The sequence below is a fragment of the Narcine bancroftii genome, chromosome 1 (genome assembly GCF_036971445.1).
Source record: "Narcine bancroftii isolate sNarBan1 chromosome 1, sNarBan1.hap1, whole genome shotgun sequence".
Lineage (NCBI taxonomy): Eukaryota > Metazoa > Chordata > Chondrichthyes > Torpediniformes > Narcinidae > Narcine > Narcine bancroftii.
The window spans coordinates 70,441,602-70,456,427 of NC_091469.1; the positions used below are offsets into that span (position 1 = coordinate 70,441,602).

Consider the following 14,826-nt stretch of genomic DNA (forward strand, 5'->3'; position numbering starts at 1 on the left):
TCAGTATTGGTCATCAAACTTCAAAACCTGGGCTTCAGCACCTCTGAAATTGGATCCTTGACTTCCTCATCAGAAGACCAGTCAGTACAAATTGGAAACTGACAATCAGCACAGGCTCACCTCAAGAATGAATGCATAGCCCACTTCTCTTACTCTCTCTACACTCATGACCCTGTGGCTAGGCACAATTCAAATGCTATCTACAAATTTGCTGAAGACATCAAGTAGTCAGCAGAATCACAGACAGCCATGAGGAAAAGCGTACAGGAGTGAGATAGATCGGTGGTTGAGTAGTGTCAACAACCTTGCACTCAACATTAGCAAAACTAAGGAACTGACTGTGGACTTCAGGATGGGGAAAAATCAGGAAAACCAGTGCTCAATCGCATCAGCAATGGAAAGGGTTAAGAACTTCAAATTCCTGGGTGTCAACATCTCTGAAGATCTATCCATGTCTATGCAATCCTGAAGAAGGCTTGCCACTGGCTATACTTAGTGAGGATTTTGAGGAGACTCTTGCAAATTTCAACAGGTACACCGTGGAGAGTATTCTGACTGGTTACATCACTGTCTGGTATGGAGCTGCAAGACAGCTAAAGACCACAGAGAGTTGTACACTTGGCCAGCACCATCATGGGCATCAGTCTTCACTCCATTAAGGACATTTACAGAAGTGGTGTCCTTTCCTTAAGGACCTTCACCACTCAGGCCATACCCTCTTCTCACTGCTACCATAGGAAGGAGGTACAAGAACCTGCTCACGAGCACCGAAAGACATAAAAACAACTTCTTCCCCTCTGCCATCAGATTTCTGAATGGAGAATGAACCACAGCTGCAAACTCACTTTTTTTTGCACTATTATTTAAAATTTAATTTACAACATTTTGCATTTCTTATGCTGTGACAAAACAACATATTTATTGACATGTTTGTGACAATAAATTCTGATTCCGAACTTTGTGGTAGGGAGCTCCACAAGTTCACAGCTCTCTGAGAGAAGAGGTTTCTCCTCATCTTATTCCTAAGTAGCTTTCCCCTTATCCATACACTGGACTTCCCTAATATTTCCTGTATCTAACCTGTATCCCCAACATTTCCTGTATCCTGTCAGAATTTCAAACATTTCAATAAGATCACTTCTCGTTCTTCTGAATTCCAATGCTTATAACAAGATATTTCAGTTGAATACTCATAATCACAATTTATTAATTGGAACTTTTAAAATGTGCAAATGCATTTATTGTTAAAATTTATCTAAAAAAAAATCCAATGTAAACAGTTTAGTATTACAGTAAACGCCCTGTTATCTGGAATTCAAGCAACCGGCAAAAAAAAGGAAAATAAATAAATTTTAAAAATAAAATAGAAGAAAAAATTAAATCAAAGTCTAAAATTGCGAATGTAAATGTTCTCTGAAGTAATACATAAATCTTTGGTGATATTGGAAGCAAATATTCAACCAGTGGTGTTCCTTGCTCACTGCAGCTGTTTGAATAAAATTGTGTTTGAATAAAATGGCATTGCCCCAGGTGAAGAGTTGGTTGATGCTGCTTAGTTGGAGTGACTCTTCTCCTTATCCGTGCTTAGTAAGAATCTTTATTTTGATATTATTACTTGTATTAGTAAGGCTTTATCTGTAAATTTGGGGGAAGGGGAGTTAATTATCTACATTGTTCATCTTTCAAGTGGGTCTGTGGAGAGTGAGGAACATGCAGATGCAGCGATGGTTAAATGTTTTCAAATAATGTGACTGCAAAAAAAAATGCTTTAATGTTTATATACTGTATTCATGCAAGTGCTTTGTTTAGTATAAGTATAGTATTTTTATCTTTTAAACTATTTATTCATAATGCACAAGTATCAAATAATTGGAACACTCACTTATCCAGCATCTATCAATCCCCATGGGTGCTGGATATTTAATCTTGTATGTGTGAGTTCTTAGGTAAAGCATGGATGAAGGAAAAGGTTCTTTACTTTAAAGTTGTTGTAAACAGCATATGAGGCACGCCATGAGGCTCCAAGCCTCCATTACAGATCTTACATACTGTGTCTCCTGCTCTGTGTCAGCCCCGGCTGGCAGCCAAGTATAACCAAATGGTAAGGCATTGCTAGTTGCATTGCAACCATGATCACTATCATTATACTGGATACCAGGGGTTTTATTGCATTATGATGTACAAAAGCCAGAGGCCCTTAATGAAAATGTACATCATGCAAATAAAAAGGAAATAAAGACACTTCAAAACTGAAAAGAATCATACACACCTGCAACAAAGATCTTGAAAGAACACAAGGTGACTGTTCACTAAATTCACAGAAGAAGTCCTACAAAATAAAATGTTATTTAAAACCACTAATAAACCAATAAACTGTCGTGTAAAAAAATATTTAAATATATCTTAAGCATTTTATTTTAAAACATAGGCATACAGCACGATAACTGGCCATTTTGGCCCACAAATCCGTGCCTCCCAATTTACATCCAATTAACTTACACCCCCGGTACATTTTGAATGTTTCAATATGGTAATAGCATTGCTGTTGTTGACTAGCTTTCTGGAAAATACAGAATTCTTCCAAAGAAGTTGATGTATATTATTTCCACTATTTCTAAAATAACAAAAAATGCTGGAAATTGACTGGAGATATCCAGTACGTGTGGAGAGGTTTAGTTATTGAATTAACAATAAAGTTTCTTCAAGAGTTCAATCCAAAGTAACATTTACTGTTATTTTACCTGCTGTTGCTGTGTTGTGAGCCAACGTTATTGAAAGAAAGAATGGTGCCATGTGTGACAGAATATATAGATATGATTTTGGGGGAAACATTGGGAAGGGTTTGTTAGACTAGGTCACATACAAACACTTTAAAACAGACCTTATTTAAAATACTGGAGCATTTCCCCCTGCTTGACATATTGGGGCCAATAGTCTTTGCAAGAGCTTTGGAGAGTGCCCAAGAGACTTCACTAATGGATTGTTGTTTACAAAAAGGCACCAGATGAAAGATCGTCAGAGCTGCAGTTTGTCTGGAGCTGTTCTAAGAGGGTCATGTGGTTTTGCAAGCAGAGAAAGTCAAACAGGCTTTCTCTCTCAGAGAGAGAGAGAGAGAGAGAAGAGAAGAGAGAGAGAGAGAGAGAGAGAGAGAGAGAGAGAGAGAGAGATATCACTTCTACAATGTTACAGTCAGCAACAGCAGTAGGGACTGGAACAGGACAATCTGGCAAGCTTGTGGAAAACCCCATTTGAAAGATGGGTTGTGAGTGCTTAATTCCACCTTGTGGTCTGTACAAGAGGAGAAGACTGGCTGCCTAATGTTTCACTTGAAATAAGAGAAACAAAAAGGAACTCTGTGATGACCTGAAAGAAAGAGGTTATCATCTGGAAAACCCTGATGGGGCAAGCTTCTTTGGAAAGACACTGATGTGGCTGATTAAAAAGGATCAGCTTGTGTCCAGGAACAACAAAACTCTCTCTGAAAACTGACAAGAACCTTCCTGAGTGGTAACCATTTACCTTTCAAACACCAAAGCCTGGTGAAATTCATAAATGTTAAATTCTGTGCACAGTATAAGAATTGCTTGCAACCAGTGAACTTGGAAGAATGAGAAGTGAGATTGGACTGTGAACCAAAGAACTTTTCTGAACTTACACACACATTACATACATGTGCGCTTAGAATTAGAAGGGGGTTGATAGGTTAAGTAAGTCAATAGTGGTAAGTTAAAGTGTGATTCTGTTTTCATGTTTAAAGATAATTGAAAGCAACTTTTGTTTAAGTAACCATTTGTCTTGGTGAATATCTATTGCAGCTGGGTTTATGGGTCCTCTGAGCTTGTAACACATGTGACACCAGGATAAAGGAAACCTTGACAGAAGTAGGAATTAAGCAATGTTGTTTGTGTTTATGTTATAAAGCTGATTCAAGTATCTGCCAGCAGTTGGGATTGAGGAAGAAAATTAAAATAAAACTGGTGTAGTAGCATTTGCATAAAAAAAGATATTTTCCTTCCCTACCCTCAACCTTATCTACTGGATTTAGTAGGTTTTAATCTACATACGTAGAACTTATGTTCATGTAGTTCATTTTTGACTAAACTAACATAGTGCATTTGAGTGTGCCTTTCCTTCAGCTTCTTAAATCAAATGCCATAAACATTTTGAAGTTGAGAGCAAAATGTCAGGTGCTTGGAGCTTTATATGAGCAATTGTACCACTATTCAATCCATGATGGTCCAGGTTAGTCTCAGTTGATGCTGAAATCAACTAACAGTCAATAAATAAAAACACAAAACTGGAGAAACGTAGTTCTGGTCAAACAGAGTACTTTATATTGAAAGATAAAGATACATAATCAACATTTCAGGCTTGAACACTTCATCAAGGTAATGATGTTTGACCTGCAGAGTTTCACCAGCATTGTGTTTTTGCTTCAATCACGGTGTCTGCAGACTTTGTTTTTTAACTGAATGGACAATAAATGACAGGGTTTTTAAGTTGGATTATAAACAATAGAAAGCTTGCACTTACCAAAATATTATGCAGGTTTGTCAAGTTGACAACTTCACATATTGTTTTTATTCGTTCCATAAGTTTAGCAAAATAGTTAACCATATCCTCCCGTTTTATGATTTTTGCATAGCGTGGAAAAGTTGGAGGTAGCAGTCTCTGATTGACCAGAGGCTCAAATCCCATCATTATAGGGTGATCTATCAAACAGAAGTGTAAAAGTTATAGTGTTTTCTTCCTTTGAAAATATATAGAGAAGCCTTAGAAACAGAAACCTGCCGGACCAGGTCAAGGTCTCCTGCACAAAGCGTTGGGGTTTTAATCACGGTTATTTAGGATCAACAAACTGAGATATATGCATATTTACGTGTGGCATACGAGCTAAGCAGGCCTAGAACTCATGAACCAAATGATGTGTTATAGTAATTTTACATCACGTATCATGAGTCAAAAATATGCATAAAACACATGCATATGAGCTGAATGCATCAGATAATTTTCTTCAAGTATCCCAGTTTCCAATTCAGGCAAAGAAAATGGTTATGATTGGTTCAACATTATTTCATTCTTTGTAATGAAATAGGATACCTCTCTGAAACAAAACAGAAAAAGAACAGTTTTTCTTGGCATGCCAGCATTTTTCTGTATCCTTTTCAGCAAAAGAGAATAGTTTTAGGAATTTGATATGTAATTATAAAAAATAATTATCTTGTTACCTCCTTTAGTGGTATCATTTTGGGCCTGAATACCATGGTGGGTGGAGTTTTGTATAGCAGGTAGAAGATCTGCAGCTTGGGTCATAAGCTTCTGAGCTTCACTTACTGCACTCATCTAGTAAAATAACAAAAAATTAACTGTACCAAATCAGTTTTCAATGGGTAATCTTTCACTTTTAAGCAAAGTTTGTGATAGCATTGATCTTTTCTAAAACAATTCTATGCAGTACATTACTGACAATGAAGAAACTCTGCCTTCTATGCAAATGTGACCATGCTGTTATTTTTCATAGGAAGTAGGAACAGGAGTAGGCCAAAAATGGCCCATCGAGCCTGCTCCGCCATTCAATACGATCATGGCTGATCTAACTGATGACCTAACTCCACCTATCTGCCTTCTCTCCATATCCCCTAATTCCACTATCATGTAAAAATTTATCTAACCAAATTTTAAATATATCTAATGAAGCAGCCTCAACCGCTTCCCTGCATAGAGAATTCCAAACATTCACTACTCTCTGGGAAAAACTATTTTTCCTCATCTCTGTCCTAAATCTACTCCCCTGAATCTTGAGACTGTGTCCTCTCGCTTTAGTTTACCCGGCCAGCTCAAAAAACCTCCCTACATCTATGCTATCCATACCCTTCATAATCCATATGTTTCTATAAGATCTCCTCTCATTCTTCTGAACTCAAGCAAATACAATCCTAGACGATTTAATCTTTCATCATAAGTCAACCCCTTCATCCCAGGGATCAACCTAGTAAAGACCATCTCCAAAGCCAGTATATCCTTCCTCAAATATGGAGACCAGAACTGGACTCAGTACTCCAGGTGCGGTCTCACCAGTACCTTATACAGTTGCAACATTACCTCCCTACTCCTGAATTCAACTCCTCTAGCGATGAAGGCCAACATTCCATTTGCCTTCTTAATAACCTGCTGCACCTGCAACCTAACTTTTTGCAATTAGTTTATGTAACTAATTACATCCTTAGTTGGGAGGGTTTAAATCTTCAACTTCCATGCTCTATCTGCACAAAATCTAGTTGAGTTCAAAATTTTTGAATTATTTATTGATTCCCACCCCTACCTTTGGCTCTGCAGCTTCAGTATGACAGAAATGTTAACTTTTAAATAAAATTTCCTGTTCATTTTACTGCAATAATAAATGTAAAGTTCAATTAAAATACAAAAAAATTGACATGTCCAGCTCTGCAATTTATTAAATTTAGCACAAACACTTAAGAACAAATTAAAAAAAAAATTTTGGTGTCCCTCAACACTAAAACTTCAAACTTTCATGACTCCAAGTCTCTATGGAGACCCAACAGGAAATAAAACCCTCTGCCCAATAAACACATCCTTAAACAAAAACTTGAAACAATAAACACTGACATGAACCACCTTTTTTAAAAAAAAAGCCCTGGATTTTTTTTTCCCCCTCGGTCAAAAATGGCAGTGTCCTCTGCTTGGCAGCTCAGACCACAAGGGTTGCAGGTTCTGGGGGAGTAGCAGACTGGCTCAGAACATCAGATCAGGAGAACAAGATCCTGCCAAGAAGATGTCTGGGAGAGGATCCTGCATGGCAGGAGATAACAGCAGCAGACCGACGAGAGGCTCAGCAATTGAAGGGCTCTCAAAAGGCCACTGGTGGGAACCAGACATCGGGTCAGGGATGCTTGAAAGTGCCCTAGCGAGCAGAATTCCTGATCGCTATTGGGGTTCAGAAACAGGGGCTGATGAGTTCGACTTGGATGCCTCAAGTTCAGCTTCATCGTTGGACTGGACGAGAGACCGTGCCACTGTGGGGATTACGGGAGAGCTGGAGGTGGTGATATCCGAGGAGGTGGCGGAATCAATGGGCACTCAATGTCTCTGAATTGACGTTATTTTTCTCATCTTTCTTGTCTTGATATTGGCATTTCTTTGTGTTTTCAGGGCAAACAAAGAGAAATACTGTGTACATGACAATAAAGAAATTTTCAACAAAAAACATTTCAAGCCACTCAAAGTTCTGGCCTTAATTTAAGGCATCAAATCTTTGCTCCCAGAACTAATTTTATGAATTTACCTCTGAGTATCAAGGGGGTCACAATGTTTCTTTTACATTAGTTGTTATTTTTTGGCAGGAGATCAAAGTCTTGTCAGACACAAAACACTGGTATTTTCTTTTGGATGCCTCTGTCAGACTTGCTGGATAGTATTTAGAATTGGAATGGAGTTGATAACAAATTTTACAAATTCTAAAACCTACTCCGCTCAAATTCTAGTAATTCATAAAGAAGGTTCACCAAACTAACTTAATGATTTGTCCCTTTTGACAAGCCCCTACTTGCATTTTCAATACAAGATAATGAGCCTGCATGTTCTAATAAAGCATGCACCACTATAATTTCGAGGAGGTCTACGTCAAGCAAAATATGAAACATTTGCAAAATCTGCATCAAAATGTCCAATCCCAAAATAGTTTGCAGACACTCATGGTTAATTGGAAAAAATTCCAGAAATTAATATATTGGTTACGTTGAAAAAGTTCGACAAGGGGGATACTTCTTACCTCTTTCTTTGTGAAAGTAATCAGAGCAGTCAGTAGCAACCGAGTAAACTTCATCCTGCTGTAAACTGCTGTGCACTGTTGATGCTGCAATATTAAGGGTGATTGCATTAGAATACAAAGCACAATTCAGGAAGGAAGCGAACAGCAAGCTTCTTCATTCCATCTGCCTCTTTCTAAGTTTAAAAAGACGCTACAATTTATATTTATGAATGGATTTGAAAGTAAGCACTTCCTCTACTGCAGCACAATTTTACATTTCAGATCTCAGATTTATTGTCAAAGCACATACATGACATCACCATACAACTCTGAAATTCTTTTTCTGCGGGGTGAGGCATGTTAAGTCTGCTTTGTTCATGAATGAGTGAGTCAAACACCAGACTGAGTCGAAATCAAGGTTCTTTGTTCTTTATTGCCGGATTGTAACACTTGCAACTAACAGTGTTAGTTGGAGAAGGCGCATTCTGCCGTTATCAGCAAGTGGTGTTTTTTTTATACCTCAGGATACGTACTTAGTAAATTATCATACCATGACATTGTCCAATGAATAAACTTTTGCTATCCTTCTCTTAGTCTGCTGCACATCATTCTTGTTAGTGCAAAGCTTATCTTGAGTGTACAAGGTCACATCTGCATTCTGTTACTCCTTAGTACTGGGTGACTCCTTCTCCGGTCCCATCTCATGATGTTTTTATCTTACAGGCAGAATTACCATTTATTGGTGTGCAAAAGAAAACTGTACACAGCGTATACATATAAACAAATAAAACTCGAAACAGGTAACAAATGAAAACAAACTGACTGGGCAACACAGAGAATTTAAAAAAATTAATAAAGTGCACAAGTAAGAGTCCTTAAATGAGTCCCTGATAAAGTTTGTTGTTAAGGTGTCTGATGGTAGAGGGGTAGCAGCTGTTCCTGAACCTATGGCACCTGTACCTCTTTTCTTTCCTAATGGCAGCAGCGTGTGCTGGGTGGCATGGATCCTTGATGATTGCTGTTGCTCCCCAACGGTAGTGTTCCCTGAAGATGTTCTTGATAGTGAGAAGGATTTTGCCTGCGATGTCCTGGGCTGTATCCACCACCTTTTGCAGGGCTTTACGCTCAGGGGTATTGGTGTCTCCATACCAGATTGTGATGTAGCTGGTCAGCACATTATTGTCGTACTGAGTTGCACAGCCATAGGTGTAAAGTGAGTACAGCAGGGGGCTAGGAACACAGCCCTATGGTGGTCCGGTACTGATGGAGATTGTGGAGGAGGTGTTCTTGCCAATCCTCACTGAATATGATCTGGAGATGAGGAAATCAAGGATCCAATTACACAATGGGGTGTTGGGTCCCAGGCCTTGGAGTTTGCTGGTCAATTTTGAGGGGATGATAGTGTTAAATGCTGAACTTTTGTCGATAAAGAGCATCCTGATGAATGTATCTTTACTATCCAGATGTTCCAAGGCTTTGTATGGAGCCACTGAGTTGACATTCGCTATAGATGTGTTGCTACGATAGGTGAAGTGGAACGTATTCATGTCACCGCTCAACAGGATCTGAAATGCTTCAACACCAGCCTTCCAAAACATTTCATCACTGTGGATAGTAATTTAGACAAGTTACCACACTCTTCTTGAACACTGATACGAATGATGCCTGTTTGAAGATATCTGTGAATACATTGGTAATTTGGTCAGCACAAGGTTTTCAATACTCGGCCAGGTTCTCCATCCAGGCTGAATACTTTCCTTGGATTCAGTCTCCTAAAGAAAGCATGCACATCATCCTCAGATACAGACAGGATGGGATTATCAGGGGATGTGGGGATGCAGAGGGCTGGTTCTTCGCTTACTGTCATCAAATTGGGAATAGAAGTCATTGAGTTCCTCTGGGAGAGCTTTGCCGTCTGCTACTTTACTTGATTTGGTTTTGTAGCAGGTTATGGCATTTAGGCCCTGCCACAGCTGTCCCTCGTGGTTTCCATTTACACTCTCCACTTCACCCAAGAGATAGTTTTTCGCGAGTCTTACCTGATCCTTCTCTGTTGATCTGGATCTCTGGACTTAAATGTCTGTGATCTGGCTCTCAGCATGTTCCAGATTTCATTGTTCATCCAGGGCTTCTGGTTGGGGAAAACCCTGAACTATTTGGAGGGGACAAACTGATCCACAGCTGTTTTCATAAAGTCTGTGACAGCCCTGGTGTAATCATTCAGATCCTTAGCTGAGTCCTTGAACACTGCCCAGTCCACTGACTTGAGGAAGTCCTGTAACTATTCTTCAGCCTCCTGTGACCACCTTCCAGCTGACCTGATCTCTGGAGCCTCTCTTTTTAGGCTCTGTCTGTATGAAGGCAGAATTATTACATTATAGCAATAATTACATTAAATTCTACCTTGCAACATTTATTCCATGAATTGGATTCTCTTTCATTGTTAATTTTAGCCCTTCTACCTGATTTTTATTAATGGTTATAAATCAATAATTTAAGATGCAAAAATCAATTTAGTTTTAAGGTTGTAAATTATCCAATGAAAAGTCTGCTCCCTGGTTTCCTTTTGTTTTTCTCATGTACAACTTAGATTCAATATATCGTATTTCCTCGTGTACCACAGGTAAAATATGTGCTCTACACCAATATGCGGGTAGAGCACAGAAACAGGCTGTTTGGTCCATAACATCCATGCCGTCCATTGTACCTATCTGCACTAATCTCATTTACCCACTTGATTCATAGCCTCCTTTAATTTGGTGATTCACATACTTGTCTGGGTGCTTCTCAAATGTTGTGAGAGTACCTGCCTCATTCATCTTCAAGTGGTGCAGTCCAGATTCCAACCATATTCCTGAAACATTTCCTCCTCAGATCCTTCTCCCTTTCACCTTAAATCTATGCCTTCTTAGACACATAAAACACAGGAAAAATATATTTACTATCTACCTCATCAACTCCTATCATAATTTTATACATGTATCAGGTCAACCCTTCAGCCCCATCAAATACAAATCAAACTATCAGATTTCAGTTCTAGTCTTTCCTTACAAATGAGACACTCCATCCTGATTACTTCCTCTCGCCCTCTGCAGCACATCCTGGATGGGTGCATCCAATACTCCAGGTATGACCTAACCAAAATGTAAAATGATGTTCTATATTCCATGCCACAGTTAATGAAGGCAAGCACATGCCATCATTTTTATCCTCAAATCCTTTTGTTCATGAATACTCTCTGTTTATTATTCATGCCCTGCTTTGGTTTTCCTTCCCAAGTTGCATCACCTCATATTTTAGTGAGAATTAAATTCCTTTTGCCATTGTTCCTCTAATTTTCCAGCTGATCTATGGCATGTTGTAGCTTTAAATAACCTTCATTATCTTAAGAGTGCCAATTTTTTTTAATCATTTCCAAACTTACTTATCATACCTGCTACCTTCACATCCATGTCTTTATTGCACATCACAAAGGCTCCAGAACAGATCCAATGTGGTCGATCACCATCCTCTGCCTCCTGAACAGTCAAAGGATCAGTCATGACATTTGATTTTTGTTGCCCTTCCAAAAGGCCCATATCTCACTTTCGTCTTCTCTCTGCCACTCTCTGAAAAGTATTTTATTGAGAAAGCATGGAACTATTTTCCAATCACTCCAGAACCCTGAACAACTATTCAAACGTATATTAAGAAAGTTCCATTATTTTCTGAATGCATTTGGGTACCATTGATTAAAGCAATATTTGAAGAACAGAAGCATCCTTAATGTTTTCAAAACTTTATGACCAGAAATTACAGAAAATAATGCTGTAAGAGCATCGAAACTCTAAAGAATGCATTTATTTTGTCCTAATTCAGAATACTACCTGCTGTACAAAAACATTATAAAGTAAAACCCCTGGTATTCGGCACCATGGCGATTAGTAGATGCCGAATAAGTGTATTTTCCAGTTTCTTGAGATTGTGTATTGTATGATTGGCGAACTAATGGTGAGGCACGCCAATTTTAAACCCGTATTTTTTATTTTCTACCATATTTTTTGCCGGTTGCTTAAATTCCGGATAACAGAGGTTTTACTGTATACTGAATTCATCTTGAGGACTGACATATGCTTACTTCTAGTTCAACCTCTGGATTACGCTCTTCCCCTTGTCGACTCCTGGTGCTCTGCCAGAGAAGAAAGACAAACATTGGCAGCATGGATAGCATTGTGGTTAGCGCAATGCTGGTATAGCGCCAGCAATCAGGATCGAGGTTTGAACCTCGCGCTCTCTATAAGGAGTTTGTACGTTCTTCTCATGCCTGCGTGGCTTTCCTCTGAGAGCTTTGGTTTCCTCCCACTATTCAAAATGTACCAGGATTGTAGGTCAATTGGGTGTAATTGGGCCGCATGGACTCGTGGGCTGAAATGGCCTGTTGCCGTGCTGTATGTCTAAATTTAAATTTTAAAATGTCAAGTTTAAATTAATCATAATGTAAAACTGGAGACATCTTTTTCTTCTTAAACTTTTATCCACAACAAAGGTATTCCCACACTTCATTAAAATTTTGAATCTCTGGAAATTTCAGGAAGTAACAGATTTTTATGCAAATTAAATCAAACATTTATACAAGAGCTTATGCAAAATTCTAGTTTCAAGATGAAGTTTAATTTGATGAATACGTCCTTAGACTTCAAGTTTTACCCATAGTTTTAAATTAATATTTAATATATTGTAGCGGCGCGCATCTATTGTAGCGAACCGGCCTGCTTGTATTGCCGCGCTGGCAGGGCAGCTGCAGGAAGATGGCGTCGTCGGGGCTTGCTGATTGCCTCATGGCTTAGGCCACAGCTCACGCCCTGGGCAACATGATGTCACCACCGCGCGGGGCGAAACTCCCATTGGCTTTAAAGGGGCCCATGTGAAATTCAAATAAATAGTTCGACTGAAATCTCCACTGTGTCCTGTTTCTGTGTGTGTAGCAGCCGCTACATTGGTGACCCTGCAGAGCCAATACGTTATCTGGTCTCCAACCATGGATTCGACGACAATCAGCGCTGTGGCTGTGAAACTACCCCCCTTTTGGACCCATCGACCTCACACATGGTACGGACAGGCGGAAGCGCAGTTTCACCTCAGACAGATCACCTCTGACTCCACTATGTTCTACCATGTGGTGAGTGCCCTCGATGAAGAAACCGCAGCCAGAGTGGACGACCTGATCTACGATCCACCAGAGGAGGGCAAGTATGTCGCCCTCAAAGCCCTCCTCCTCGGCACCTTCGGTATCTCTCGTTGGCAGCACGCGGCCAGGCTGATGCACCTCGATGGCCTGGGGGACAGATCCCTGTCCGCTCTAATGGATGAGATTCTCGCACTGGCAAAAGGCCACAAACCCTGCCTGATGTTTGAACAACCCTTCTTGGAACAAATGCTGGAAGACATCCAACTCCTATTGGCAGACAAGGATTTCTTGGACCCACCCCGGAAGGTTGCAGCTGTTAGAACCAAACAGGAGAACGAGGCTGCCATGAATCAGGTCACCCGCCCAGGACTCAGCCTACCACAGCCCTCCCCCAGGCAGAAGCCAGAAGAGCACCAAACCATCTGGTGTTTCTACCACCAACGCTGGGGAGCCCAAGCCCACAAATACCGACAGCCCTGCTCATACCAGGGAAACGACTAGGCCAGCCGCCGCTGTGGCGATGGCTAGCCACACGAACAGCCTCCTGCATGTGGTCGACAAAATCAGTGGATGGCATTTCCTGCGGGACACCAGAGCGGAGTTGAGCATGCTTCCCCCAACCGCCCTCGAATCCCGCACGAGAACACGAGGCCCAACCCTGCGGGCAACGAACGGCACCAACATAAAGACCTTCGGCACGTGAAGCATCCAGTTACACCTTGTGCAAGATAAGTACCTCTGGAAGTTCCTGCTGGCTACTGTGGGCACTGCGCTGCTGGGAGCCGATTTCCTTCGGGCGCACAGTCTGGTGATAGACCTTAAGGGCAAGAGACTCGTACACGTCCGCACCTTCCAGACCCTCTGACTCGAGTCTTCCAGCGCACATGGCCCAGGGATAGCCATCATCTGTACACCCAAAAATAAGTAATCCCATATCTTGGACGAGTTCCCCACCATCCTACAGACACAATTCACTGCCACTATGCCTCAGCATGGTGTCCGCCACCACATTGTCACACAGGCCCCCCCCACTCCACACCAAGGCCAGACGACTGCCGCCAGAGAAGCATCAGCTTGCGAAAGAGGAGTTCTCCCACCTCCAGGAACTCAGCATAGTCCGCAGGTCGGAGAGCCAGTGGGCCTCTCCCCTGCTTAAGGTTCCAAAGGCCTCTGGGGGTTGATGCCAGTGTGGGGACTACTGCCTGCTCAACGATGCAACCACACCTGACTGATACCCCATCCCCCATATACAAGACTTCACGGCCAACTTACAAGGCACTATGGTTTTCTTGAAGGTCAACTTGGTGAGGGGCTACTACCAAATCCCTGTCCACCTGGATGATATTGGCAAAACCACCATCATCACCCTGTTCGGCCTTTTCGAATTCCTGCGGATGCCTTTTGGTCTGAAGAACGTAGCCCAAACGTTCCAGCGGCTCATGGACGCAGTGGGTAGAGTCCTGGATTTCATGTTCATTTAACTCGACGATATTTTCATCACCAGTTGAGATCACAACGAGCACAAGATCCATCTCCGCGCACTGTTCGCCTGTGTAGCAGAATTTGGCCTCACTGTCAACGTGGCCAAATGCCAGTTCGGGAAGGAGTCGTTACAGTTTCTGAGCCATACCATCTCTGTGGTTGGGGAAGCACCATCACAGGACAAGGTCAAGGCCATACAGCAGTTCCCCAAGACGGACAACCTCAAGGGCCTGCAGGAGTTCACCGGGATGGTTAAATTCTACCACTATTTCATCCCGGGGGCCGCCCGCATAATGCACCCACTGTTCGTCCTAATCTTGGTAAAACGAAAGACTCTCAAGTGGACAAAGGAGGCCGTAACAGCTTTTGCCCAAACCAAAAATGCCCTCACTAGCCCCACCCTACTGGC

General features: G+C 41.2%; 1 protein-coding gene across 4 annotated transcripts in view; it reads right to left on the reverse strand.

The window, feature by feature from the left end:
- Nucleotides 1-14,826, reverse strand: part of naa35 (N-alpha-acetyltransferase 35, NatC auxiliary subunit) — a 123,472-nt gene that overhangs the window by 25,393 nt on the left and 83,253 nt on the right. For all 4 annotated transcript variants that reach the window (XM_069929687.1, XM_069929697.1, XM_069929679.1 and 1 more), the window contains 5 exons: nt 11,886-11,936; nt 7,790-7,873; nt 5,229-5,343; nt 4,534-4,712; nt 2,270-2,329 (listed from right to left, as the gene is read on the reverse strand). In XM_069929687.1, the coding sequence (XP_069785788.1) occupies nt 2,270-2,329; nt 4,534-4,712; nt 5,229-5,343; nt 7,790-7,873; nt 11,886-11,936 (489 nt within the window). The remainder of the gene's footprint in view (nt 1-2,269; nt 2,330-4,533; nt 4,713-5,228; nt 5,344-7,789; nt 7,874-11,885; nt 11,937-14,826) is intronic.